Below are 26666 nucleotides of genomic sequence, written 5' to 3' on the forward strand. Positions count from 1 at the left end.
GCAGTGTGTTACTGTTTAATGAAGAGCTGGGTCAGTGGTGCCACCGCTCTCCCACGGCCCCCAGCAGCAGATGTCCTCCCCTCAGGGCTAGCCCTAAAGCAGCCAGCCCTGCCAAGGGGGCTATATGCAGTGGCCTAGGAGAGGCCTTCATCTCTTGGACCTAGGATGTGGCAGCAGCAACAAGGCCAGAGGCAGCTAAACTGAGGTCAGGGATGACAGAGGACAGGAAGTATGGGGCTCTCTTCCTCCTTCTCTGAATCCCAGTGGGACACAGGCCAGTAATGATGAACAGTACAGTCTCCCCATGGGCCTGGAGGCCTTTCCGGCCACTCTCTGGAAGGCTTTAGTCTCTAACTCCCTGCAGACCGGTGGCACACAGGAAGTGGTCCATAGGGTTGCTTGGCTCAGGGAGCAGGCTGGGTACTACCCCATGAGTGTCAGGGCCCCAGGCATATGATGTGGGTCCAGCAGGGCTGAGGCTAGAGCCACCAGGAGACTAGGAGTCACCTTCCACTAACTCTGCTTGTCAACAACTACAGGCATCTAAGAAGGTAGTTTCTCTCTCTCGAGGTTCCAAGGCTGCCCAGGCAGGGCTGAGGCAACAGCAGGCCAGGGCTCCCAGGTCCCTATAGATCCGTGACCTTGTTTTCCACAGCAGCTGCAATCTGCTGGAGCCGATAGCCCAGCTGCATCTTCTGGGCCGTGCCATCCTCCTCCAGGGCAGTGATGATCTGGAATATAGAGACCAGTGCCATCAGGGGAGACTTCTGTGGCCTCCACGTTTACTGTAGACTTCAACAGACCTCCTAAGATGCTGCACGACTCAGGCAGGAGTCCCAATAACCCAGTAAATTGCCTCAGTTATTTCCTGTGACCTCAGGGCCTTGGCAGTGGGAAGGACACTAACAGCAAAGGCACCGTGGGAGTTCAAGGCTTAGGAAGGCGGGAATGAAGCACTTCACTCTGTACTGAGCCCTCAGAAGCTATGCTTACCCGCCTAGCACAATGGCATTTCCTGAGATATATAGGGCAGGTACCCGACAAGGAACAAGGACCCAGTAATGACCGACAGATGTGGAGAGGGAGATAGACATTAATCAAACATGAGCAATCATAAGCACAAGCAGGTGCTGCCATGAGAGGTACAGGGGAAACAGAGTGCAGCAGCACTAGGAGCACAGCCATGGCCACCAAGTCTCCAGGAGGGTCTGTCTGTGACTGTGTCACACACACTCCCCCACCCTGTAGCCCAGACCATGCCAAGGAAGGCTGTGGGCCATGAGCCAGGTTCCTTATCTCTAATAGCACTGGCCATGTTGCTGGTGCCACACAAATGTCTGAGTGGACAATCTCACCAGGCACTCGATAGGCTGACTAGTGGGTGCTCAGATCTTCAGGCCCAGCCCAGGGTTCTCCAGAAAGCCCCCTAACTATTGTAGTTCCGCTGTACCCTTACCCACCCTGGTGCTCTGCCCACACCCTCCTCTCTCGTGGCTTATGCAACCCAGCTAGGCCTGCATCTGCAGAGGTGGCCATGTGCAACACACTGCCGACATTGGACCCTGGCAGGGCCTGAGTGGGGGCATGGGCAGGGAAGAGGGTGCAGCTGTGTCCCTCCCAGCATATCTGTATACCATCTCCAGGCCCTGGCCATTCTCCTAGCCCTCAATCACCAGCACCATGCATGGGCCAAGGAGCTGGGATAGGGAGTGTGGGGACAGGAACAGCACAGACAATACCAAGAGGCACACTTAAAGAACACTTCTGGAAACCCCAACACTGTGCCCAGGGGAGACCTAGAGCCTGCCACCCTGAGTCATGGGGCCAGACCCCCTCTCACATCCATCCTCTCAGCTCCCAGGGGAATCCTAAGGTCAGCCTTCCCACCTGGTCGTAGTACTTGTTGATATACTTGTAGAGTTCATGCAAGGCCACTCGTGCTCCAAGGTCTCCAGAATAGTTCTAGAGGGGAGGCCAAATGAGAGGTGGAAAGATGAGAGATACAGCTAGCCATGGAGGTGGCCCAGGACCCCAGGGAAGGGAGAGAAGGAGGAGGAACCTGAGAGGTAGAAGAAAGGACAAACTAGCCCTGCAGTGGGAAGCAGAGACCCTCCCCCCTTCCCCCAGACCAGGGACTCCAGGCTAGGCATACCCAGCTATGGCAGGGTAGGGCAGAGTGCTTCCTTGGTAAGAAGAGAGCCCAGATCTGCAGTTTCAGCAAGGGCTGGGATTTCCACTGGGGACCAGCCTGTCTAACGCTCTCCTCAAGACTCTGGGCTGGATCCTCTGCCATTCAGATGATTATAGAGGCAAGTATGACAAATGTTGCATGTAGGCTATGAGCCCAGCATGATCCTGCTCTGGTCTAACTTAAGTACTTCCTGAGGTCAACTCTCAAGCCTCTCCATAGGGACATCTTCGAGCCTCAACTTCCTCATCTGGACGATGGAGTCATGTCACCTAACCTGTGGCGCTCTTATGGGGATTCTTTTTTTTGAGATAAGAGTCTCACTATGTTACCCTCAGTAGAGTGCCGTAGTGTCACAGCTCACAGCAACCTCAAACTCTTGGGCTTGAGCGATTCTCTTGCCTCAGCCTCCCAAGTAGCTAGGACTCCAGGTGTCCACACAACACCTGGCTATTTTTTTGTTGCAGTTGTTTATCTGGCCTGGGCTGGGTTTGAACCCACCACCCTCGGTGTATTTGGCTAGCACTGTAACCACTGTGCTACGGACACGGAGCCTCTTATGGGGATTCTAATGAGATAATCAAAGAACCCCATAAAGAGATTGACACACAAGGGCTTGACAGCAACACTCCAAAATAGTAGCTGCAATTAGTATTGCAGTATGAGTATCACCACCACCATCATCATCGTTTCAGAAACATTGTTTATAAATTCCCCTGGAGTTACATTTTGGTGCTGTTTTAGGAGTAGGCGGGCCATGTCTACAGTGCTGAGGAAGAGCAGTGGGAAGACGTGCGCAGGCAGAGCCAAGTAGGCCTGCAGCCAAATGCTAGGATCTATCATCCACAGGCCCCAAGAAGGTCTGAGGCAGGTTAAGTGGCAGCCACCAGGATAAGTCCCCTGCCTGCTCTATAATGAGATGTTGGGAGCCCTGGCCTTTTACAACAGCAGTTGGAACACTCTGCACTTATGATGGTATGCATCTTGCCCCAACCAGCCCACATGGCTGCAAGGAAACAAGTGTGATGGGGGCAGAACTATTATGGCAGGAGACTTGTGCCCAACCCAAGAAGCAAACGGAGCCTTACCCGAGACAGCTCAGCCAGGACAGAGTTCATTTCTTGGTCACTGGCCGGGACGGTCTCTCTGATGTCTGCATAGTACCTGCCAGAGAGCCAGAGCATGGCAGCTGCTAGGCAAACAAACCCACTCCTCCCAGCCCACAATGGGCCCACCCCTGGCCTCAGCTGCACATACCCCCCGATCTCCACCCCTCTCCAGGCCCCTCTGTACCTTTCCACCATCCTTTTGTAACGGGGAATATCCCGAGCATATAGAAGTTTGTTGATGGGGGAGTCCTGGAAGCCAGCAAGAAGGCAGTGAAAGAAGGAAGGGTGAGAGCCCCTGTTATAGGGTGATTGACCGTTCGGAGTTTCCCAGCACTGTTTCAGTTTTAAAACTAGAGGTCTAACATCTCAGGAAGCCCCTCAGTCCTGGCAAGCCAGGCTGGTTGGTCACCCTAGCCCACTTCCTTCTGTAGGAGCATCCTCTGCTCCCTGCCCTCCATCAACATCCCATCCCATGTCTGATGTCAATCAAGTTCCTCCCTGGATAATTCTGAAGTCAATGCTCAGCTCCGCGTGCCTCCACCTGGCTCTATCAGGCACACATGCTGGGCAGGAAGCATATTCATTCCCTATGTAATCATTTTAAAAATCAGCTAACTGTGACATAGAAAATTATGTAAATTTCCACAGACCACCTCACTCCTGAGTGGCTGAGCTAGGATTTGAAGTAGGTCTCTCAAGTCAGTTAATACACCCAGGCATAATTCCCAGCAACCGTGGACTCTGGGCACCATACTTCTATTCCGAGGACCTCTGCCTCATTCTAGAGCTGGTGAAAAGGTAGGGAAGATCTTGAAGTGAACAGGGTCAGGATGCATGCTTTCTCCTCAGCACCCCATGGGGGCACTGTGGCATTCCTGGTTTGGATTATTCCTAAGCTACCCAGGAGCCATTTGCTGTTCTGGTAGAAAGGGGAGATACTGGGAAGGTCCAACAAAAAACTTAGTCTCAACATAGCAGCCAGCCCTGGAGGGGGCCTCATGGGTCCTGGTGTGGCCCTGTGATTTTCAGCTCTTTGCAGGCAGAATGTTGAGAGCATGAACAACAAAAATGGCGCCCAAAAGGCAGTGCTAAGGGGTGGAACTTCACATTTTATTTCTTCAGAGAGTCCTAGATATGCCTCTCTGAAGACATCACAACACAACTGTGCTCCAAGGGTCTGGGCTAAGCAGATCCCACTTGTGGACGTGTAGATCCACATAAGGGCTCTGCTGGTATACAGGGGATGCCCATGTCATGGGACTCTTAGCTTTGACTACTGTGACTCAATCTCTGTGCTACCAGATGGCTCAGACCACTTCTTCATGCCTCCCAGCTCCCCTATGCCACATATCCCTATAACCCTGGCACCCCCTACACTCTGCTCCACTGTATTGGAGGCAGATACCTCCACCTCCCTAGGAAACCAAATCCACCAGGCAGCCTGGAGTTGCTCTGGGATTGAACAGTCCACATCTCCACCTAGATACCACATGGTGGCCCCCACATATTAGGCTCACCTTCTCCAAGCCTATGCTTACCACAGCCAGAGACCCGAGGACCCTCGGGTCATGTGACCCTCTCCTTCTTTATCCCTCCCACTTAACCTACCGCTTCTGCCTGCCCAACACCCTCTCGCCCAACTTGAACCTGGCCACTGCTTGTCAGAGGGTGGCACAGCTTCCTCTCTGGACTCCCACACACCAGTCTGCCCACAGCACATTGCCAGGATGCTCCATGGAACTCTCAGGTCTGACCACAAAACTCCCCCACTCTCAGGCCTCCTGGGGCTTCCTGCTGCCCTCAGGGTGAGCCCTGATCAGTGGCCTTGGCCTTGCTGCCCAAGTCTTAATCCTGTGAACTGGCACACAGTGCTCCCTACTCTTGCTCATCCCTTAAGACTAAGACATTGCCACCTTCTAGGGAGCCCCTGTGGAAAAATCCTGGCCTGAGGATGTCAGAGGTCTCCCCTAACCCTCTTCCTTGAAATTCTCAAGAAAGCCTGGCACTATCCACCTCCAGCCCCAACCCACACCGTCCTATCCCCACTCAGCCCCCCAGGGTCACCCCAGACCCACTCACCCGGCCCAGCTTGTGGTCGGCCAAGGTGCAGGCATCCATGAAAGTCTGCGCAATGACGAGGAGCACCGCATCCATGTTATCAGATGTCTGCACATCGAACACAAACTGCGGGTTTTTGATTATATTGATCCAGAACCTCAGTGGCAAGCTGCAGAGGGGCAGACATAGCCAAGGAGTGGGTTGGGGAAGCAGGAGAGAGCCCCCCCCCCCAACACATCTGAGGCCCAGCAGCCTGCCTCACCTATTGGTCTTCCAGATGTGGATGGTGTCCTGGTCGGAGATGCCATGCTGCTGGGCCTGCTCGTCCAGCAGGTCAAAGAAGTATTTAACAGCAAGAGGCACAGGGCGGCTGGTGCTGAGAATCACCTGGAACAGGTCGTCCACAAATTTCTGCAGGGTACCCTATGAGAAGGGGGAGAGCAGCAAGAGGCACTTGGCAAAAGGACCTTAGCGACAGCCCAGCCTCAGACACCTTCTGATATGAGGTCTGTGAGCCCCACACCACTCCAAATCCCATGAGTGGCCATTCCACCTACAGCCAGACCCCACTGCCTGTCCCATCCCTGCCCCTGGCCCTGCCCAGCCTTGGGTGTCCCACCTTCATAGACAGCAGGCGTGTCAGGTAGATCTCAGGGATGGCCTTGGCTCGCTCACGCTCCCCACCTCGAAGACTGCCCCTCCGAGGCCTGGGTGGCTCTGGTTCCTCGCTTGGCTTCACCAGGTGCCAGGGCCGGATGCCTCCCTCATCTACATCCTCCAGCATTGGGGTCCCTGTGCCAAGAGCCCATACTGTCACCCCTCACCAGGTGCCACCTCCCCAGGTACCCTGCATCCTCCCAACTTTCCCACAAGTTGGGGGCACCTGGTTGAGGACATCTCTGGGCAGAAAGGAAATAGGTACAAGCCTGCTCTGAGCTCCAGAGGACCTTCCCCAAACCCAGGACTAGGCAAAGCAAGGGCAGAAGACTATGGTGGGAAGCGGTACTTACGCTCTCCAGGGACATAATCCTGGTTTTCCCGGAGAATGTGCTTGGTGAGGCAGGGGACAAGGGCCACAGTTGCTCCATCTGGGACCTGCTGACCACAGCTAGTGATCCCTCCACCAGCCCCACCACCACCACACCCCTCCTCCAACCTCCACCCCTCCCACCTTGTAATGCTGCAGGGTGTTCAGACGCCTCCACAGACCCTGGACCTCAGAAGTGACATCTTCGTCAGACAGAATGAGGTGCCCAGCCACCCCAGACCGCCATTCTGCAAGGGCAAGGTAGGACTTGGTCCAAGGCTTCTCAGATACACTTCCCACAGGGGAGCCCATATCTTCCTCCACAGGGACCTAGGCCCCTCCCTCAGGGGCAGCACTACTCAACCTCTCCAAAAACCAGGAGCAAGGCTCGGCGCCTGTGGCTCAAGCGGCTAAGGCGCCAGCCACATACACCTAAGGCGGCGGGTTCGAATCCCCAGCCCGGGCCCGCCAAACAACAATGATGGCTGCAACCAAAAAATGGCCGGGCGTTGTGGCGGGCGCCTGTGGTCCCAGCTACTTGGGAGGCTGAGGCAGGAGACTCGCTTGAGCCCAGGAGTTGGAGGTTGCTATGAGCTGTGATGCCATGGCAATCTACCCAGGGGGATAGCTTGAGGCTCCGTCTCAAAAAAAAAAACAAAAACAAAAACCAGGAGCAAGGCCCCTTACCAGAGAGTGATCCTCAACATCCTACCTACCCTGGGTGATAAGGTGTTAAGCTGTCCATGAGGACTGGTCCCAGAACATCCTAGGCCCAACAATGGCTCAGGTCCCCAAATGCTATCCATGCCCTTACCAACATCCAGGGTGCGAGGGTCTGGCCGCTGGGTGAGAGGCACTCCTTTATAAAGCTGGTCCAGCATCTTCTCCTTGGCTTGGGAGATGGTGTCACAGTCCAGGACCTTCACAGGCACGCCCTGGGCCTCTCCTGCCCCAGGGCCCATAGCCAAGAGCGCATTTAAAGTCTAGATAGGACATGTAGGAACCATCAGGGTTTGTGTACATTCAGGATGACCAAGACCAAGGGCAAGGACAAGCCAAGAGGCAGCCACTACCTCTGATCCCCAAGCACCAAATCCCTAATTCTTATCTCTTCACTTGCCTGCCTCCCCTGGGGACAGCAGCTTCCTCCCTCTTGACCCTAGCAACTAGCATGGTGCACTTGTAAACGTCTATGAGGAAAATGGCAGAAAACCAGTTCCTGGCTGAGCTGGTCAGGTTGAGGTGCCTGAGGAAAGTAAATGTTCCCCACCCATCCTGATGGGAGAAGGTTTAGCATAGCCTGAGTAGGATTTTCCAAAGGAACCCTCATGCAAAACTGCCAGGAATCAACCCAGAGAAGCATTTGCCCTGTTTGCCATGGTGGTGCTGGCTTTGTGGGCGATAGTACATCCCTACTGAGATGGTTAGGCAGACAGGGTCAGACTATGGCCCAGATCAGGGCTAGCTCCTCTCAGACCCTGGTTGTGCCTACCCTGGTTCCATCCCAAGCCTGGGGACACATCTGGGCCCTATCCTATAATTCTGGTCCAAACCTCTTTCCTGCTAAGCTAGTCTGAAGACCTCTCTCCAGTGCCTAGCCAGAAGTCAGGTGGGTCTATGTCCACATGCTGACACCAGGGTGGGAGGATGTGTAAGGGTGAAGGGTTGGCACAGACCACACACACGCACACCCTCACCAGGGGACGGTACTCCACATCCTCTCTGAGCAAGCGGTTGTCATTCAAGGTATATTTGGCTTTGCCAGTCACACTGTCCACCGGCCCCTTGTCCACTTGATGCTTAATCCCTCGGAAGAGCATGTACAGAGGCTCCCCTACTGAGTCCTGGGGGAGTATAGGAAGTTAGGGCCCCTAGGTTGGTGTAGAGGTGTGTGGGACATGACAAATGCTGAGGAAGGGGACAGGACACAGGCTTATGGTAACTAAGGACAAGCTGAAAGGGAGTCTTAGCCCTAGCACGAGCATGCAAACCATGGAGACCAGAGGTGTGGCGGTTTAGAGGGCTTGCCCCTGTCTGGACTCGAGCCCCATGCCCCTCTGCCTCCCTCACCCTCACAAAGGTGTAGAGGCAGATGGACATCCAGTTGGTGAGCAGCTTCTCCACCACAGTCTCCGTCCTGAACACAGGAAAGGGGAAGCAGAGTCAGCAGCAGGGCGCTGCTGGGTTCTCTAGTCCACAGACCCCCAGACCTGAGCCCCTGTGCCAGCTCTAGCTGTCTGCGGCCCACCCAGCCCCAGTAGCCACAGACCTGCGCAGCATCAGCTTAGGGTTCTTGGCCACATATTGGGCCACCAGGTCACTAAGCAGGGTGCGAAGGATGTCGGTGAAGTACTCGAGCTTCCCGTGCAGCGCCACAGTGAGTAGAGACGCCACATAGGCACGGTCCCGAGCTGAGAAGGTGCGCTGACTCTCCAGGGTGTGGATGAACTGGAGCCATGGAGAGGGGATATGGTCGGGAGGGAGGGGCAGACTCAGAAACCACAGCCAGGAGAGCACAGTCAGGGGTAAGACAGAGTGAGGAGGATCCAGGTGGGGGTGGGCACCTTGGTGAGGAAGAGCTTGCTGTTGAGCAGGTTGGACAGCTGACCCAACCCTTGCTCTACAGTGGGCCGTCTGCTCTCAGGCACACCCAGGTCCCGATGCAAGGGTGACTCCCGATGCCCAGGGAAGAAGACCCTCTCAGCATACACCTTGTAATCAAGGAAGGGGATGCCACTGCCCAGAAGGTCACTGGTGAGATCAGTCATCTCGGTCATGAGGTCTGTTGAGCAGAAGAGGCCAGGTTTGGGCACCCACCCCCTGTGACAGGAGATGGGTGAACCCTGAAGGGTATTCTTGGGGCCTCACCTGTGAACTCTTTCTTGCAGCGGTCCCGCACGCTGCTCTCCAGATTCTCCAGCTGGATCTGGACTTTCTTATAGTCCCTCAGGGCTTGTTTGCTCTTCCTCCTGCTCAGCTCCAAAGTCAGGAGGGGAAACTGGATGAGGCCAAAGCCCTTGTTGGGTCCCTCTAGGCCAGGCCTGCCTGACCCAGCCCCAAGCACAACCTTGCCTTGTCTGCACAGTTTAATCAGTCCATGCTCAGCCAAGCCAAGGCCTAGCCCAGAGCAATTTGGCCTGCCTATTTCCAAGTAAATCACACCCACCCATCCCTGTCGGCACAGCTCAGACCAGGGACCAGTAAACTACAAGAAGGCCAAAATCTGCCCTGCAACCTGTTTTTACAGAGATTTGTTAGAACATAGTCATGCTCATGTTTACATACTGTCCATGGCTGTTTTTATAACACAATGGCAGAGTTGAGTTAGTTGCAACAGAGACCGCCTGGCCTGCAAAGCCTAAAATAGTTACTCTCTGGCCGTTCACAGAAAGTGCTTGTTGACCCCTGGTTCAGTCTATCCCTTCCCAGTCCAGCTAGATCCCACAATCTGCCCCAACCCAGCCACATCTAGCTGTACCCACCTGTACATGAGGACAATGATGATGACACCCAGAGCTAGAAGCGAGGTGCCCACCCCTAAGCCCACCTGGGCTGCCACAGGAAAAGCCACAGGGCTCTCGCCATCGTACTGCACATGACCCAGGGAGAAGTATAGGTTCCCCATCTGCACCTATGTGTGGAGCCACCTATGAGCAGTGGTTCTGCACATGCCCAGCGCCCCAGCCCAGCCCAGCCCAGGGCCTGCCCACTGACTGTGAATTCAGGCAAAGCGTCAGGTGCCTCTCGGGTGGCAAAGTGCCGTGGCAGGGGCTGCTCCACAGGGGGCTCACAGTACAGGTGGTGCCGGGTCAGCGTCTTCACCACACAGGGACCGTCCCCTATCATTGCCACCACCTCCTCCTTAGACATTGCAAGGTCCAGGTTCTCTCCCTGGAAGAGAGGGTAACTGATCAGTCACTTAGAACTCTTCTTTCAGGTCCTATCCCCCAAATGTGGGAAGGATGGCCCTAAAACACCCCCTGTAAGGAGCAGGACTAATAGTACCTCAGCATAGCTTTCCCTGCACGTGGGACCAAGAGTCACATGGTTTCCCAGCTGCTCCCCACGACCCTTTTTTCCAGAGCCAAAAATATGAAGAACATAAAGCTGACCCCAAATCCTACCCAGTCACCTAGCAAAGCCAGAGCCCCTACTCTGTCTGATGGCTTACCAGATGGGTAATGGAGGATTGACCTATGGCCTGAACACCCACCTACTACTGCCTGCTGCATTTGTCCAGAACACATGAGCCCACCTGCCAACTGGGGATCAGCCCCAGGTCCTACTGCACACCATACCACCCCTTTACACATGGTCATTCAGGAACCTACCATGGAATGTGTCAAGACCCAGGCCACCAGCTAAGCAGTTAAACTTCTATCAGGTGCTAGGCTAGGCACTCCCCACAAACCCCTCTGCCCTCGCCACAGTGAGAATAGGAGCCATGCCCACACACTGGGCCTTGCTCTGTTGTCCTGACTTCTCCACCACACAAAGCAGTGCTGTCCAACAAAGAACCAAGTCTTGGACACAGCCATGTCCAAGTAGCAGCAGTACCTCCACAGAGAACACACTCCCAGGCTTGTGCCGGAATGGCATGGTGGGGTCCTCAGGGTTGAGGGGCTGAAGAGTGGGGTCAGGCTCATAGGAGAACGGTGTGGGGTTGAGTGTTGCAAAATTGAAGATGAGGTTGTCAAGGATAAATTCCACCTGGACCCAGGGGTCATCAGGCAGGCCTGGGAGGGCAGGTGTACGGCACAGGATGAGCTGGGAAGAGTTCACATGGCATGGCTCCTCAAACTGGGTGATGAAAGACAAAGGAGGGTTAACTGAGAGGCCATGTGGGAAGGGGGTTACGCAAAGATGGGAAGGGCCGCCTTTGGTACCAGCCATCACGGCTGTCCACAGGGTATGGTGGGAGGTGAGGAGAGTGATGGCTAGCTCAGTATAAGCAGGGAATGGCCACGGTTGTCCTACGTGATAACTGCTGCAGGGGGTTCCAGGGGAACACGCTATCTCTGGGACCACCCAGCGTCTCCGTCCAAGCCCCTGGCTGGACTGTTGCACGCCTGGAGCCATGGTCACTCGGATTCTTGGCATCTGCACCACATCCAGATTCTGGCCACGGACCCATATCTCACGTCCTCCACTGAAACACAGCCCCAAACCACAGGACCCCTTATTCCTACCAGCAGCATGGAATTCACAGCCCCTACATAAAGCCCTACAAACCACCCCCTCAACATAGTGCAGCTGCAAAGATCTGCCCACCACGTGCCATGCAGCCAACCCCTTGGCTCAGCACCTGAGGAAGCTCTTGGTAGGGACAGCAGAGGTGACATTGGGGTCTGATGTGTACTTGAACTGGCCATGCTGAAGCCTCCTCTCAGTAGCTCCAAACCACACAGTCACAGGGAACATGGCAGGCACAGGGTGTGGACTCGTCTCACACTGCAACTGCTCCGACTGCTGCTCCAGCAGCCTGGGAACGGGAGGTGGGAGTGGACAGCCAGCCAGGTTGGGCCAGAAGGGCATAGGCAAAGAAAACCTGGGCCCACTCAGGCCTCAGCTCACTTCCCTTTGGTACTAACTGCAATCTCCTCCACCAGGTGGCCCTAGAGGGGCACTCCCACAACAGCCTGGCTTAGGGAGGGAGGAGAGGCCACTTTCTGATGGAGCAGACAGGGTACCTCCCCAGCCCTCTGCTTTCCCCAGCACCCCACCCCCTCAGTCTTCTCCCCGGAGTACACTGATTTTTTTCAGGAAGAGGAAGTGGCCCTCACAAATGACAAGGCTGGTCTCCAACCACTACTCGAATGTCCTCCAGCCGCCCGGTCAGGAGCTTGGAGCCATGCAGGGTGAGGCGGGTTCCCCCAGCTCTGGGGCCACGGGCCGGAAAGATAGAATGCACCTTTGGATCCTATGAAAGGGGAACAAGGACAGACAAGCATGAGGGCAAAAGCATCCCAGAAACAGAGAGACTGAGATAGATACGAAGAACTAGGGTGGGGAGCTTGTGAAGATAACATTCTAGCATGCAGAATGTTATCCGACTTAGACATGGCTATGTCCAGATGGGCTGAGCAGAGCCACCAGAGAGAGTAGCCCACTGGCAGCTGGGGATAGCTCAACAGTCAGGTACCTGATAGGCAAATTCATGCTCTGAGATGCCACGTCCTCTTCCTGGTACCTCCACTGCCACAGCACCCACCATCTCCTCTCCACTGGCCCCAGTAATGCACACGAGGCTGTGGGCACAAAGCAGGCTAAATGGTGCCAGGCTGCACAAGGGCCTCCTCAAATAGACCTGGCAGCCCCTCTCCCCACCCCTCTGACAGGTGATCTTCCCCTTCCCACCCTCCACAAAATGGATAAAGACTCTCTCACTTTGGAGGGAATTCCTCATGGCATAGAAGGCGGCCTTGGCATCCGAGAATATTTGTGGTTTCAGTAATTCAAGTTCAACCCCAGAGGCCCCCAACAAGGAGGAATTTATCTGAGTTGTGGCATAAATTTACAAAGGAGCCCTATAAGGCTAGCTGTGGGGGAGTATTGCTGAGCCAGTGAGTGGGCCCAGCCAGCCACCTCAGTCTTCCACCATGGCCACATGTACAGCACCTGCTCTCAAAGTGGGAGAAACTCGATTTCTTCATTTAAAAAAAAAGTCCCTGAAAGTTGGGTCAGTGCCCATAGTACAGTGGTTACAGTGCCAGCCACATACACCAAGGCTGGCGAGTTCGAATCCAGCCTGAGCCAGCTAAAACAATGACAAATGCAACATAAAATAACCAGGTGTTGGGCAGCAACTGTGGCTCAGTGGGTAGGGTGCCAGCCCCACATATAGAGGGTGGCAGGTTTGAACCCGGCCCCAGCCAAACTGCAACAAAAAATAGCTGAGTGGTATGGCAGGCACCTGTAGTCCCAGCTACTCAGGAGGCTGAGGCAGGAGAATCGCCTAAGCCCAGGAGTTGTAGGTTGCTGTGAGCTGTGATGCCACAGCACTCTACTGAGGGTGACATAATGAGATTCTGTCTCTAAAAAATAAATAAATAACCGGGTGTTGTGGCAGCGACTGTAGTCCCAGCTGCTGGGAGGCTAAGGCAAGAGAATAGCTTAAGTCCAAGACTCTGAGGTTGCTGTGAGCTGTGACACTACAGCACTCTACTGAGGGCAACATAGTAAAACTTTGTCTCCAAAAAAAAGTCCCTGATCTGGGGATAGAATTAAAGAGAAAGTGAATAATCTAAGAAAATACTGGTTTCTTAGCCAGAAAACAGAAACTTAGGCAAATTAGTTTCCAGAATATTAAGCCTACAGTGGCTTGACCCCATGATATCATCACAGTCACTGCAAACACTCCAGGAAAACAGAACAAGTGATGTGTGACTACCCGGGGAGCTTGGTCCAGAATATATTTTAATCCCTTTCTAAATCACCTCATAAATTACTATAGTCTTAATTCCATGCTCTAGCAAAGTGATTCTCTGTTTCAGATACAGATTGTGGGGTCCCACCATAAGCCCCCTGAATCCAGATCTCTGAGGTGGAGTTAAGGATCTGTTCTCTGCTCAGGTTATCCTGACATTTCGCCAGGTTTGGGCCCTGCTGCTTGTGGATACCTTCTTGAGAATGTCCCATTCAGGTACCTTTGCCACCCTACAACTGCTGGCCAGGTTACCATGATCCAGAATCTCAGTGAGCCATAAGCTCCAAGAAGGCAGTAGGGATCCCCAAAGGCTGGGACAGAGGAGCCTGGCTCTCAGCACGTGTTTACCCTTCTGAGGAGCTCAGTGGCCTAGGGTAGTTTCTGGAGACAAAGTGTTAGTTGGTGAGAACAGAAGTCCCTAAATACAGTTGTCTGGGATGTGAGGACCGTGCTGCCATGATTACATCAATAGTCACTCAGAACCCAGGTAAGAACACCTAAGCAGAGCCACCAATCAGCTCTGGGCAGTGACCTTGCCCCAGAAAGATGCAGGAATCAACCTCCAACATCTCATCTCAGGCAATGAATCTGCAGGTCCAAGCAGGAAGCCAAGGTAGGTGGGTGCTCTAGGGCCTAATGGTGACCCCAGCAATGAGGCATTGTGATCAGAATAAAGGATGGAGGAAGAGGGGGAGGGCAGAAGAGTAATGGGTGGAGAACCCGGAGCAAGAAAGCCAACCATGGAGCCCTAAAAAGTGTGCCCTGCTCCTGTTAGGTCCAGCTCACCTGCTGGAGACCTCGTATTCCTGGGCATCCACAGCACAGGGCACTCCAGCCACCCTGACAGTGTCCAGCACATCCCGCACATGTTGGCCCAGGTTGGAGCCCCTGACGGTGATACGAGTGCCTCCGTCTACAGGTCCAGTCAGTGGCTCCACCTGTTCCAGGACAAAGACTGCTTATCTCTACCCACCTCAAGAGGCAGCTCCAGCCTCCCACCCTTGGCCACCTGTACTCTCCCTGCCAGGGCAACAGTGAAGAGAGATAGTCTTTCAACACACCAAGTGGATGAGGGGCGCAGGGCACTGAGTGGCCACAGCCTCAGCCTCGCCACAGGCCTCCTGGGCCACGCAACGTGGACTCTCTTCCTCACACCACACACAGCCATACTGGGGCATGGCAGTTTGGCAGCGGCTGCAGTCCCCATGTCCCACGGAACAATCATACAGTACCACTGGAAGTGGCAGAGACAAATGTGAGTGGCAGAGACAAATGTGAAAGAGGTAACCCTGCCACCAGCAGCCAGCCCCAGCACCCCCAGAGAGCTCACCATGCAGCCCCTCAGCACTGTCCACACGCAGACGACCAGCCCGACGCAGAAACAGCCCTACACGGAGCTCCGGCTGCAGAGCCCCATAGCTGAGCTGAAGAAACGACAGAGGAGTCAGAGCCCCGGGGGAAGAGGGTATATCAGCTCTGGGGAGGAGGTAGTCAGAGAAAGGACCAAAATGACTAGTTATGGGAACACAAAGTCAGAGATCAGAGTTGGGGTGCAAGGACTCTATGGGGTCACAAGGTTGGAGGTTAGAGGCAGAACTGGTGTGTAGGGACCCCATGAGCTCTCAAATTCGATGTCAGAGCTGAGACACAGGGACCCCATGGGGCAGTCAGAGGTTAGAGATGGGGAACTCGCTTGGGCAAGTGTAGTGCAGCCAGCTAAGCCAGCTTGTGGCCAGGACGCCCTGCCCACCAGGCACTCATGGTCTGCACCTGATGCTGCTGGCACGTGACGTGGCACTGGCTATCTGGAGGTGGCCCACACTCAACCCGGGCCTCAACTACCACCTCTCGGCCCTCCAGCTCCATCACACACTCATTGTCTCCTGGACCGTCCTAGGAACAGAGGACACAGCTGTTAGGGCAGCTTCAAGAGCTGGCCCTGGTGAGTCCCACAAATCCCCCAGCTCAGCCTCTGGGTTGGGATTGAGCCCTGGGGCCATGCCCTCTTCCTGGTCCCAGAGCTTATGTATAATTTGCCAATAGCCAAGGAGGCTGCAAGAACAGTGGCAGGCCAGACTCACCCACCTGGAAAAGGTGCAAGTTCCTGCCTATCAGCCGGACTTCCTGCTCCACGTGGACTGGCATTAGCACAGAACCCTGAACACTCTCCACACAGGGGCAGGAGCTTGCCCCCCAGTTCACCTCTTCCTGCAGGCACCAAGAGCAAGGGAGTCTATGGAGCCACCCTGCCCACCTCAGTCCTTTGCCTTGACTGATTCTAGGGGCAAGGCCAATGCGGGGCTGCAGCCTGTTTCCCCCCACCCCATGCAGAAGGGCAAGGCAAGCAAGGGGCTATGTCTTCCCCCCATCCCCTCCTGAGGCCTCCTTCCTGGACTGGGCCTCACCAGCTCCCAGAGCCCGGGGGTGTCATACTGGTAGTCGAGGCTGGATAGGAGGATGAGGGGGGCAGGAGGGCCCTCGTGCTCTGCTGAGTCTCCATCACCTGAGAGGAGGGTGGAAGTGGAGAAGGTGGGCGCATCACCACCCATCCACTCGTCCGCCTCGGGCAGCTCGCCGCCTTCTCTCATGAGCCAGTCCAGGGTGGGCTTCGTGGAGCCCACAGCCCCTGGGAAAGGGGTGGCAGGAGCAGTGCCAGGGGGCCAGTCCAGGGGCACCACAGTGGGAAGGGCCTCAGGGCCAGGGTCTGCAGGGGGCACTGCTGCATCTGAAGGTGATGGAGGGGCCACTAAGAGGTCCTCAGGTGTGGCTGTGGGTCCAAAGTCAGCAGGAGCAGGGACAATGGTTCCAGGTCTATTGGGGGAGCTAGGAAGGGAGGGCTTCTCTTGGAGAGGTGACTCTGTGGAGATGGGGGAAGGCATGGAGCCGGGACCTGACCATGGTCCCCAGGGGCTGAGTGGGGAAGGCCTGGCCCCAGGTGGGACATCTGAGGCTATGGCTATAGAGGAAGCCCCAGGTGCTACAGGAAGGGTATCAGGAGCAGGGGTGACCAGGACTTTGGGGGCTGTGGGTGGGAAGGAGGTGGGTGCATCTCTTGTAGGAGGGGCTAGGGAAAGAAGCGGGCTCTGAAGTAGGAGGCAGGGAAAGACAGGAAGGGCCACTCAGCAGGCAGGTGCGGGAGCAGGAGGCAGGCAGGCAAAGGGTATGTTAAGAGGAAAGGAGACCAAGGAAAAAAGAAACAAAAACAGCCCATTAATTCTCAAAAGGAGAAAAGGGAGGGGGCAGGCTCCAGGGGTGTCTGTGCTGAGGAAGGGCACAAAGGCCACACCTGCCCTGCCTCTCACTCAGCTACAAACATCCTCTCCTAAAACAGGCAGGACGTATCAGTGGCCATTCTCCAGTGAGTCTATCACATACAGACCCCCAGCCATCAGAAAAACCCTCACAGTGGGAACCCCAAACCCCCTTGGTGCCCCAGCCTAGAGGTGCGCTCACCTGCTGGCTCACCACCATCGGTCCAGCATCACACAAGGCCTTGTGTGTGCATAGGTGTTGCCAGACACACCAGTTACACCCCCAGCGGCTGGTCACACAGGCCTGGCACCTGCACAGAGCACAGCCGTGGGGCAGGGCTCACCAAGGCAGGGCTCAGGGCTAGGGTACAAAGCAAGGAACTCACGGTGCAGATGGGTGGAGCTCAGTGACTGCCACACAGTCATAGAAAGAGAGGGAAGCTTGGGCGATCACAACGGTACCAAACCTGAGCTCCACAGTCACAGAGACATGGTCTGTAAAGGCGGAGAGAGGGCTGGAGCTGAGCAGTGGGGAGGCGTGCTCATAGCCCACATCCTGACATGCCAAATGGGGAAGAGAACCCAGGGTCAGGAACACAGTCCACAGGGCACAGAATAGAGACTTTGGGCAGTTGGGGACCAGTGAGAGGCCTCAGAGAAAGGTATTAATTCAGGACTCCTTGCGTGGATTCACACATTACCCTGACCACATCTCTGGGAGCAGGGTGGGGCTCCCAAACTCCAGGGCTCGCCTCTTCTCTCACTCACCGGCTCCTCTCTGTAGCAATAGGGCCTCACTAGGGTCTGGGGAGGGGCACATCACACCAGAACTGGTCAGCAGAGCAGGACTCTGATACTCCCCAAAATGGCAGGAATATGACTCCCCTGGCCACAGGGGTGGCAGATCTGGCACCAATAGGAAAATCTACAAAGAAAACCCAAAACACACTGTCAAGGCTATTGGGCAGCAGACTAGGACTCATATTTGTGGGGCAGCAACGTGGGCAGGCACCAGCAGCCACCAGCCCCTGCTTTCACGAACACCTTCAGTCTTGAGTTAGTAACAGAGGGAAAAACTGAAGTCCCAAAAGAAGTGACTTGCGCAAGGTCATGTGCTGTTTGGTGTAGCTGACACCGTAATCTCTACCCAGACCTTGATCCCCAGAGCCCTCCCCACCAGGGTCCCACCTATCTGAGCCTTTACCTCCTTCCTCTCCTCTCGGCTGATGTTGGCAGGACTCAGGGCTGCCACTCGCAGACAGCCCAGCCCAGCCTGGAAGCTCCACAGCCACTGTTCTGGGCCCTGGCCCCTTGAGCACTCAGAGTGGCGACTACACCTGAACAAGAATAACCAGTGTCTGCCCATGTCCTTCATGAGGCCACTGAGAGTTATTAGAGCAGGAACTCTGACAATCCTGAAGACCTGGGCAGGACCCTAGAGTGGGTCATGGCATCAGACTCCTCTTGTCCGCCCTGGCAGGCCATTGATACTCAGGGAAGAAGATGGGGGTGAGGGATTATAGGATCTAGGGATCAGGGGCTGAGAATCAAGGGCCCAGAATCAGAGATCCTGAGGGCATGAGAATAGGGCTGGGAGGGGTCAGGGTCAGTGGAGCACCAACCTGCCAAGAAGCACACACCACCCACAGTATGGGTCCTTGTGGGCAAGGCAAGATGCACAGTCCAGGTGCTGAGAACAGGAGGCCACAGGAACCCTTAGAAGCTGTGACAGCAAAGAGGATCTGAGGTCAGAAATGCAAACACCAGTGGCTCAATCAACCACATATAGCCCGGCCCAGTGGTTCCTCCAAACACCCATGCACTGGCTCGTGCCTGGCACTCACTGTGCTCTGGGTCATGACATATAGGTGCTCAAAGCTTCCATCAAAGGTGAGGTCTCTGCTCACTGCAGAACCCTGCTGGATGCTCTGTGTGGAGTATGGGTGGCCATCACTCCCTTGGCCCAAGTAGACCTAGAATCAGAGACCACTGGGTCTGGGACCCAAGGCCATAGCCACAGGCCCAAGGCCCTCTCCTACTCACCACCATTGAAGAAATTTACAGAGAGAATTTCCTCTCACTACCAATCAGCCCAGAGGTTAGAAGGAAGTCACAGGTAAAGACTACCCAGTCCTGGGAAGAGGAGCGCAAGTCATCTCTCCCAGCCCCAGGGGTTGCAGGGATAGCTCCAACCAGGCTGGATTCCCAGCATCCTATGCCCTCTAGGCCTAGTACTTTCTGTGGGCTTACACTATGAAGCTGCCCTTGACTGTCACCCAGGAAAGCGATGGTATGTCCATCCTCCATTGTGACTGCCACAGCTGTTAGCTGAACCCCTGGCCACTCTAAAATTGGCGTGGCTTCCAGTGGGACCCGGCTGGCCATGGGGCTGGGTGTGTGGTCTGAGCCACAGGGATAAGCATCCAAGGTATCCTATAAGCAGCAAGACACATCAGTGAGTCCTCCTGTGGGTAACCTCCCCTGCCCTATCCTCCCTGGACACCTCACCCCACCCCTAGTCTCTCTGCCTGCCCTCCCTGATAATCCTCCCATAGCCACATCCTTAATCCTACTGCACTGGTCTGACCTCCAGCTGCCTCAGATGGTTTCCAATGGTTCCTTGCCCCTCTTCTGATGTCTACCTCTACTTATGGCCCCTCCTTCTCCTGGACCACCATGCAGGGAGCAGCCTGCATGCTGCTGTGTAGTCAGCCTCCTCTTGGACCACCACGCAGGGAACATCTTCATTTCCAAGTCCACTCATGGGACCTTCTCTCACCTCTCAGTGACTCAGTCCCCTGTGTGCCTCCTCTTCCCTTTTTAATCCATCCTGAGGTTATAGCTAATCAAGCCCCAACCTTACCCTCCTCTCTTGCTCAAGAACCTAAAACAGGCCTCATCCCTACATTCTGGGTCCCTGTCCCTACTTGATACTCTGCCCTCTCGGTCCTACACTAGTGCCACCCCTTAAGTACCTGGGTCCAATCCTATCCTGGTACTGCTCTCTGCTACTCAAATGCCATACCTATGGTAAGGTTCTTTCCATCACTCCAGGCAAAAAGGAAAAACTTAGTATCTGTCAGCCAGCTTCCCTTCAGATTCCCTTAGCAGCTGATTGGCTACAATGCCTGGCCTGTAGCCTCAGAAAAGGGGAAAGGCTGGGGCAGTGCTGGAACTCACCCCTGGCAGCTGTGCACAGTCAGAATTGACATCATATTCAATGTAAGCCACCTCAGTCCCATCCTCTGCACGGCCTTCCCGGGTATAGCAGGCATCGCGTGTGTGATTAGCAAGCCGGTCCACCTCGTCCAGGGGGAAGGCACAGAGGGCAGAGGCTCCAGCTGCCCCAGCAGCTGCTGACGGAGGCCGGCCCACAGTGGGGGGAGCAGCTGAGGAGAAGGCTGCAAAGAGCACCTCCCCATGGGCCCCCTCCCCAGTTGTAGCCACAGCAGCAGCCTGGATCAGCCCGTAGCGGCCACCCTGGCAGGCCAGAGGCAACTCCACATAGGAATAATAGTGCTGGTCCCGGAGGCACACTCGAGACACATAGGCACGGAAAGCTCTGGACTGAGCCTGCAGATCCCGTCGCAGGAACAGAAAGTAGGCACTGGCCCCACGGGCAAAGGCACTCACGAAGTGGTGGCTGTACTCGGAAAGGCGGCCCACTGCCAGCTTGGCTGTCTCCTCATAGGAAAAGGCAGCTTGGGGGTCCAGTGGCCGCAAGGCCCGGGTTGTGATGGGTGGGATGCCACCCCCCACACCCCTGCTGGTGTATCCTCGTCCCACAAACAGGAGGGGCTCCCCTGCCAAGCCCTGGGCTACCAGCCCTACAGTGCTGACCGCAGGGTCATTGGCAGCCACATACTGGGTATCCCCAGGCCGCTCTGGCCGCAGCAGTAGCTGTCCCAGCTGCCCCAGGCGCCGCTGCTCACAGACCCCCTGGTGGACACTCCCGCACACCACCAAGGCCCCCGGGCTCACCAGGAGCAGCTGATTCGGGTTGTTGGTAGGCTGGGCCTGGGGGCACTCATCAGGCATCACAGGCGGAAGGCAGTCCCTGCTGTCTAGCACAGGGCCAGTAGACACTGTGGCCTCCAGCTGCAGCCCAGGGCTCAGCTGGAACAGGAAGTTGGTGGCCCCCAGGTAAAGGGTACCTGAGGTGGGGTCCCTCACCAGGTGCTGCAGGTGTGTACCATTGGGAGTAAAAGCAGCTGGTGGAGGGAGCTGGAGGGTGAGGACCCACCCAGCCCAGACAGCCTGGAGAAGAACTGGGCCAAGAGCAGCCATGGTCACCTAGCAGGGAGAGAAGTTGAGTGGGGCTTACAGGGCCACTAAAGTACCCTGGAGCTACTGGTGAGGAACAGGGCTATAATGTTACCAAGAAGCCCCTCCTAACCCAACGGGTGAGTAGAAAAGGGCCCCAGGACCACACACCAGCCAGGGATCAAAAAGAGGAGACACTTCCCCTGGGAACTTCAACAGTGCCCATTTTCTTCGGGGATCTGCACCCTACTCCATCCACACCCCTGCACTGCCCTGTACTACCACAAGGATCAGCCCATGAGACCATCCATAGAGAGCAGGGCCTAGAAGCCACTAGAGAGCAGGCGACCGGAAGGAAAAGCCCAGACACCCAGGAGAGAGAAGGCTCTCTGCAGGGAGGTCATCTTCCGGAGCAGACGGAAGAGGGTAGTGAGGTCTCATGGGCCACCAGAATGTTAGAGCAAGACAAGAATGGGGTATAGAGCCTTTCAGGCCAGGAATCTAGAAGGGTAATAACCACAGAGCCGATAGGTCTGAGAGAAGAGGGAGGGTCCAGCTGGGAGGTGTGGGGCCACCTCAGAGAGCCCCCAGCACAGGTGGGGGGGTCATGTACTCCTAGATCCCTAGGTGTGAGGTCAGGCTCACCTGGCAGGGCTGGCTAGATCAGGAGACAACAGCATGACCTGTGTGGGAGTCACCTAGCCAGAGGAAAGCAAAGTATCAAGCTGGAGGCTGGTCTGCAGGCATGTGGGAGCCTTGAGCTCCCCACTGAGAGGCAGCACAAAAGTGCCCCCTCCCCATCACCCAGCCTGCTGGTGAAGCTGGGCCCAGCCTGGCCCTCAGCCACCAAACACATTCCACAGAGCACGCCTCCTCAGAGCCCACACGAGGAGGGGGAGGGCAGCAGAGCCAGGCACCCAAGGGGCCTGGGAAAGGTCAGTTAGGAAGGAGCCCCACAGCCGACAAGGCCCAGTCAGGTCCCCCAGCATGTCCCTCTGCCCAAACTCCACCCTGTCAAGGTGCCCACCCGAGTGTATCCCCTTCCGCACAGGCCAGGGTCTGTTCTAGCTCAAATGGCCACACCACATCGGCAGATATGCACTCGCACACATATCACCCACCCTGCACACACACAAACACATGGGCACTGGCACACACACAGATGCGTACAGATACAAGCTGTACACACAGCAACACACAAACATAGAAACACAGCCACACCACCCATGTTCAGATACCACATAAAGACACATTCAAATGGAGACAACTCCGCACACACAGAAACACATCCTGCACAGGCATGTTACCTCCACCCACCAGGGACATATACACCATACACACACACTTCCTAGTTTGAGCCCCAAGTCCTGCACAGCTGTGGAAGCCAGGCCATCTCTTGCTATTTCCTCTCCCGCTGGCCTGAGTAAGTGCCAGCACCTAGGATATGAGATTAGGTGTGTGTGGGTGTGTGTGTGGGGATTTCCTAAAGGAAGCCACCATGCCTGGCTGTGCCTCCCATCCCCACATCCATCCACAGATTTTGGATGCCTGCTACCCTCACAGACCCCTTCTTAGGTCCCAGATGATACTCCTGAGTCTCAGAACTAAGAAACCACAGCAACACTACCTACCCCAGCCCTCAGTGGTCTCTAGCCAGGAGCACCAAAGTTGGTGTAGTATTGGGACAAACCACTCATCCCAGACTGGGAGCTACGGGAGCTCCCCTACTTGCCTGTGCTCAGGCCACATTGCCCCTCCCACCACCCAGCTGCCAGGCTGTCTGTGCAGAACATCCCAAGCGCTTGCTTCTCGCTTTTCTCAGCCCAGGTTGGCTCATCCCAGCAGGAGCCTGAGCAGGGTACTCCTGTGGCTGCCCTGAAGTGAGCAGGACTGGACACAAGGCTCAAAGGAGGGTCCAACAGTCTAGTGGGAACAGGGATGCTGTGGCCACAGCTCTGTGGGAGCAGGGGGGCCGTGGCCATAGCCTGGCTGGGCACTGCTCCCAAAATAGCTTGGGGGTTTCCATTTTTAGTGTGCAGAGAACAGGGCAGCTCTATGGGAGCAGGAACAAGGCCGCCTCTGTTTGCCACCCAAGGGGGCGGGGGTAGAGGGGCAGCAGGGAAAGTCTTGAACCCGGCCAGAATCTCGGACTGTGGCAAAGCCAGGGTGCCCAGGAGCCCCCCACCTAGTTTCCAAGGGACAAGGAAAGAAAGTTTCTTCCTCTGGAAAGACAAGGCCCACCTAAGGATAGGCAGAGGCTACCTCCTGCACTTGGCCACTGTGCACTACTCCTGCCACCCCATGTCAGGGATGTGCCTTGGGCAGAGGGTCCCACAGTTAGACCAACAATTACTACTTCATTTGCTTACAAATATTTGCTTAAAGCCTACTGCTTGCCAAGGATCTCCAGCTCTCAAGGGGCAACAACAAAATCACTACTCAAATGTGAAATCAGAACTGGACTGAGGGGCCTCCATCCACGAAGAGATGGGCAGGATCAGAACAGCCCCTGGTCAGGCCACATAGGAGGTCAAAGGGTAATCTACACCTCCAGCTTCTTCAATCACTGTCCTCCCCTAAAACAGGGCCTGGCCTCTATTCTCCTTCTCCTTCTCCACATGCCATGGATAGGGGAGGAGGAAAGTAAGAAGGGCAGTGACCTGTTCTTCCCTGTTTTGGGCAAACATATTTCACTTAACCTCTGCCACAAGCCACAGAGCAGCCCCAAGCCCCTACCTAGCCTTTATCAAACCTCACAGGATCTTCACTGAGCAGAATTAGAGTACTTCTTTCCCTACAGAGACTCTGGGGCACCCCAGGGTCCTCCAGTTCACACCTCTCCCACATGATTCATGCCAGTGCTCCCCACACATGCCCTTCGTTGCTGCCAGCATGAAATATAGGCTGTTTCACTCCTCCAGCTGCCACTGGCTCTTCCTACTGCCTGGAATGCCCACTCCCTCTCTATTCTATTAACTCCTACACCTACCACCATCTCACCATGGAGCCTGCCCTTTCTTCACAGACTCCTGAGGCCACTCATGTGGTGGACAGAATGGACGTGTATCTAGCCACCACCTGGGAGTGTATAGCAGCTCTGCCTTGGTCTCTCTGAGCCTCAGATTTCCCATTGTAGAACAGGAGGCAGGACTGCTCTGACCAGTGAAAGGGATATAGTGTGTTCCTGGCACTAGTGGCACCAACCGAGATCACCTTTCTCCCTATTCTGCAATCCTACTCTGGACTTGAAGCACCTTGAAGCCAAAGAGTATGGCTTTTGATGCAGAGGCCCCAATAACTTACACAGATGCTGGCACAAAGTAAGTGTTCCCTGCATAGTAGATTAACCCCCATTTCACAGCTGAGGAAACCCAGCCACCAAAGGAGATAATGGGGCTCACATCCTTCTCCAAGCTACTTGGCCTCTTGAAGGGCAAGGCATTTGGCCTTGCTTTTATTTTTTATTTTTTTTTTGAGACAGAGCCTCAAGCTATCTCCCTGGGTAGAGTGCCATGGCATCACGCTCACAGCAACCTCCAACTCCTGGGCTCAAACGAGTCTCCTGCCTCAGCCTCCCAAGTAGCTGGGACCACAGGCGCCCGCCACAACGCCTGGCCATTTTTTGGTTGCAGCCGTCATTGTTGTTTGGCGGCCCGGGCTGGGGATTCGAACCCGCCACCTTAGGTGTATGTGGCTGGCGCCTTCGCTGCTTGAGCCACAGGCGCCGAGCCTGGCCTTGCTTTTATTAATGACAGGCCAGAACCCACTGAAAGGCTGATTTAGAGCCAGGCCTCCATCCCCAACTTGCATGAGGATCTCTTGCCCACTCTCCAAATCTCAGACCCAGTCCAGGCTCACAGCCAAAGCCTAACTCTGGTTAGGAGGTCTCTTCTGGGCCCACCTTCTCTGAATCTCTTCAAGACTGACTAACATCTGTCTGCAGAGCAAGCACTTCCCAGACTCGGCTTGAGCTGTCCTCACCAACCAAAGGGGTTCACTAACTTCCCCCTTTCATACCTGCAAAGAGGCCATACAACAACTCACATTTACCTTGTCTGGTAGTTAGTGGGAAACTGGCCTTCCTTTCCCCACATCCTGCTAACTCCCAGCGTCCACCAAAGAGGTGAGTTACTCATTGACAATGCAATAGTGCACCCTGCCGGGCCTGTTTTCTGTATGTTAAGGTGGGGTGGGGAGATCCACCATTTACCAGGCACCTGTGATGACCCAAGGCGCTCATCAATCACCCATGAATGTGTCAGTGTATGATCCCCTTCTAGGCAACGGGAGTCTCGAGGTCTGCCTTTGTCAGTCCCGCCGGGCACAGCAAGGAAAAGCTGTTACTACTGAGAGTAACAGCTTTACCCGCGGGGCAAGGACCCCACCACAGGCCCTGGGAGGGCGGGGAAGGGGCCGGCCGGTCCCCAGCGGCAGTGGCGAGGAGGGGGCGCGGAGGAACAGCTCCACCTCCTCAGTCTCCCAATCGCGTTACAGGCGGAGCCGCCGAAGTTTCCCTTCGTGAGGAGAAGTGTATTCCCAACTCTGAAGACTGAAGCCGCCCACCACTCACCCAGGCTGCCCCTGCCGGCGGGATCAAGGCCTCAGGCTGTCTCACTTTGGGAACCTGGGTCCTCGCTGTCCCCGCCCCAAGCCCTGCACTCACCACCCGGCCGGGCCCTGCGAGATGTGCGCGCCGAAGCGGGCGCCGGCCGCTCCAGGCTTGGGATCTGCGCCCTGCGGCCTCCCCCCGCAGAGGTGGGTCTGGCGGAGCCTCAGCTGTTACCCGGAGACCGAGGGGCGGAAAACTGCGCCCGCTGCCCTCCCCTCCCGCCGCGGCGCTGCCACGGTCGGGAACAAAGGAGACAAAGCCGCGTCGGCCGGGCCCGGCTCCGCTCCTTCCCCCCCTGCCCGCCGGGCCGCCCTCCCCCCGCCCGCGGCCGGGCCAGGCCGGAAGCAGCCGGGAGAGCCGGGCGCGCGGCCCTGAGCCGCCGGGGACCCCGCATTCCAGCCCCGCGGACTCTGCGTTTGCCTAGGGCGGGGGCTCAACCCTTTCTCCGTAGGGGGAGGGACAGGCCGCTTAGCGGCAGTAGCCATGGCAACGTGGATCGCGGGGGAGGGTGAAGACCAAAGTTCCCGAGCGTGGACCGCTCTGCCCTGCCTGGCCTCACCTGCGCAAGTGTTGGAACCCGAACTGGGAGCTTTCCCGGGATCGGTGGGGCTGGCGCAGAGAGCCGCGCCCCGCACCCCTAGGTGCGGGTAGTACAGCATTCCGGTCACTTCCCGCCGCGCGGGTGCCTGGTCACATTGCGTAGCTCACCTGCCGGCCTGTTAGCTAGCCACCACC

The 26666-nt window shown here is 55.9% G+C and overlaps 1 protein-coding gene across 2 annotated transcripts; it reads right to left on the minus strand.

The window, feature by feature from the left end:
• PLXNB1 (plexin B1) lies at positions 1-26656 on the minus strand. 2 transcript variants are annotated; one of them, XM_012811925.2, is made up of 38 exons: positions 26491-26656; positions 21968-22020; positions 20240-21352; positions 19310-19492; positions 18904-19032; positions 18682-18782; positions 18264-18396; positions 17828-17984; positions 17446-17554; positions 17262-17370; positions 16214-16891; positions 15894-16016; positions 15579-15701; positions 15139-15232; positions 14870-15042; positions 14595-14746; positions 12525-12630; positions 12166-12302; positions 11688-11864; positions 11360-11531; positions 10940-11182; positions 10097-10273; positions 9865-10013; positions 9251-9351; positions 8947-9164; positions 8652-8830; positions 8453-8519; positions 8080-8226; positions 7197-7365; positions 6527-6630; positions 6366-6450; positions 5975-6147; positions 5618-5778; positions 5377-5524; positions 3482-3546; positions 3277-3352; positions 1888-1962; positions 1-731 (listed from the first exon to the last, which is right to left on the minus strand). In XM_012811925.2, exons 3-38 carry the CDS (start codon positions 21344-21346, stop codon positions 627-629), a joined length of 6405 nt encoding a protein of 2134 aa, XP_012667379.1. In that variant the 5' UTR covers positions 21347-21352; positions 21968-22020; positions 26491-26656; the 3' UTR covers positions 1-626. The 2 variants fall into 2 exon arrangements, with proteins under 2 accessions (XP_012667379.1, XP_023375280.1); XM_023519512.1 differs by lacking the exon at positions 26491-26656 and adding an exon at positions 25893-26192.
• Between the last annotated feature and the right edge of the window lie 10 nt (positions 26657-26666).

The sequence above is a fragment of the Otolemur garnettii genome, unplaced genomic scaffold (assembly GCF_000181295.1).
Source record: "Otolemur garnettii isolate 467f Iridium unplaced genomic scaffold, OtoGar3 scaffold00179, whole genome shotgun sequence".
NCBI lineage: Eukaryota > Metazoa > Chordata > Mammalia > Primates > Galagidae > Otolemur > Otolemur garnettii.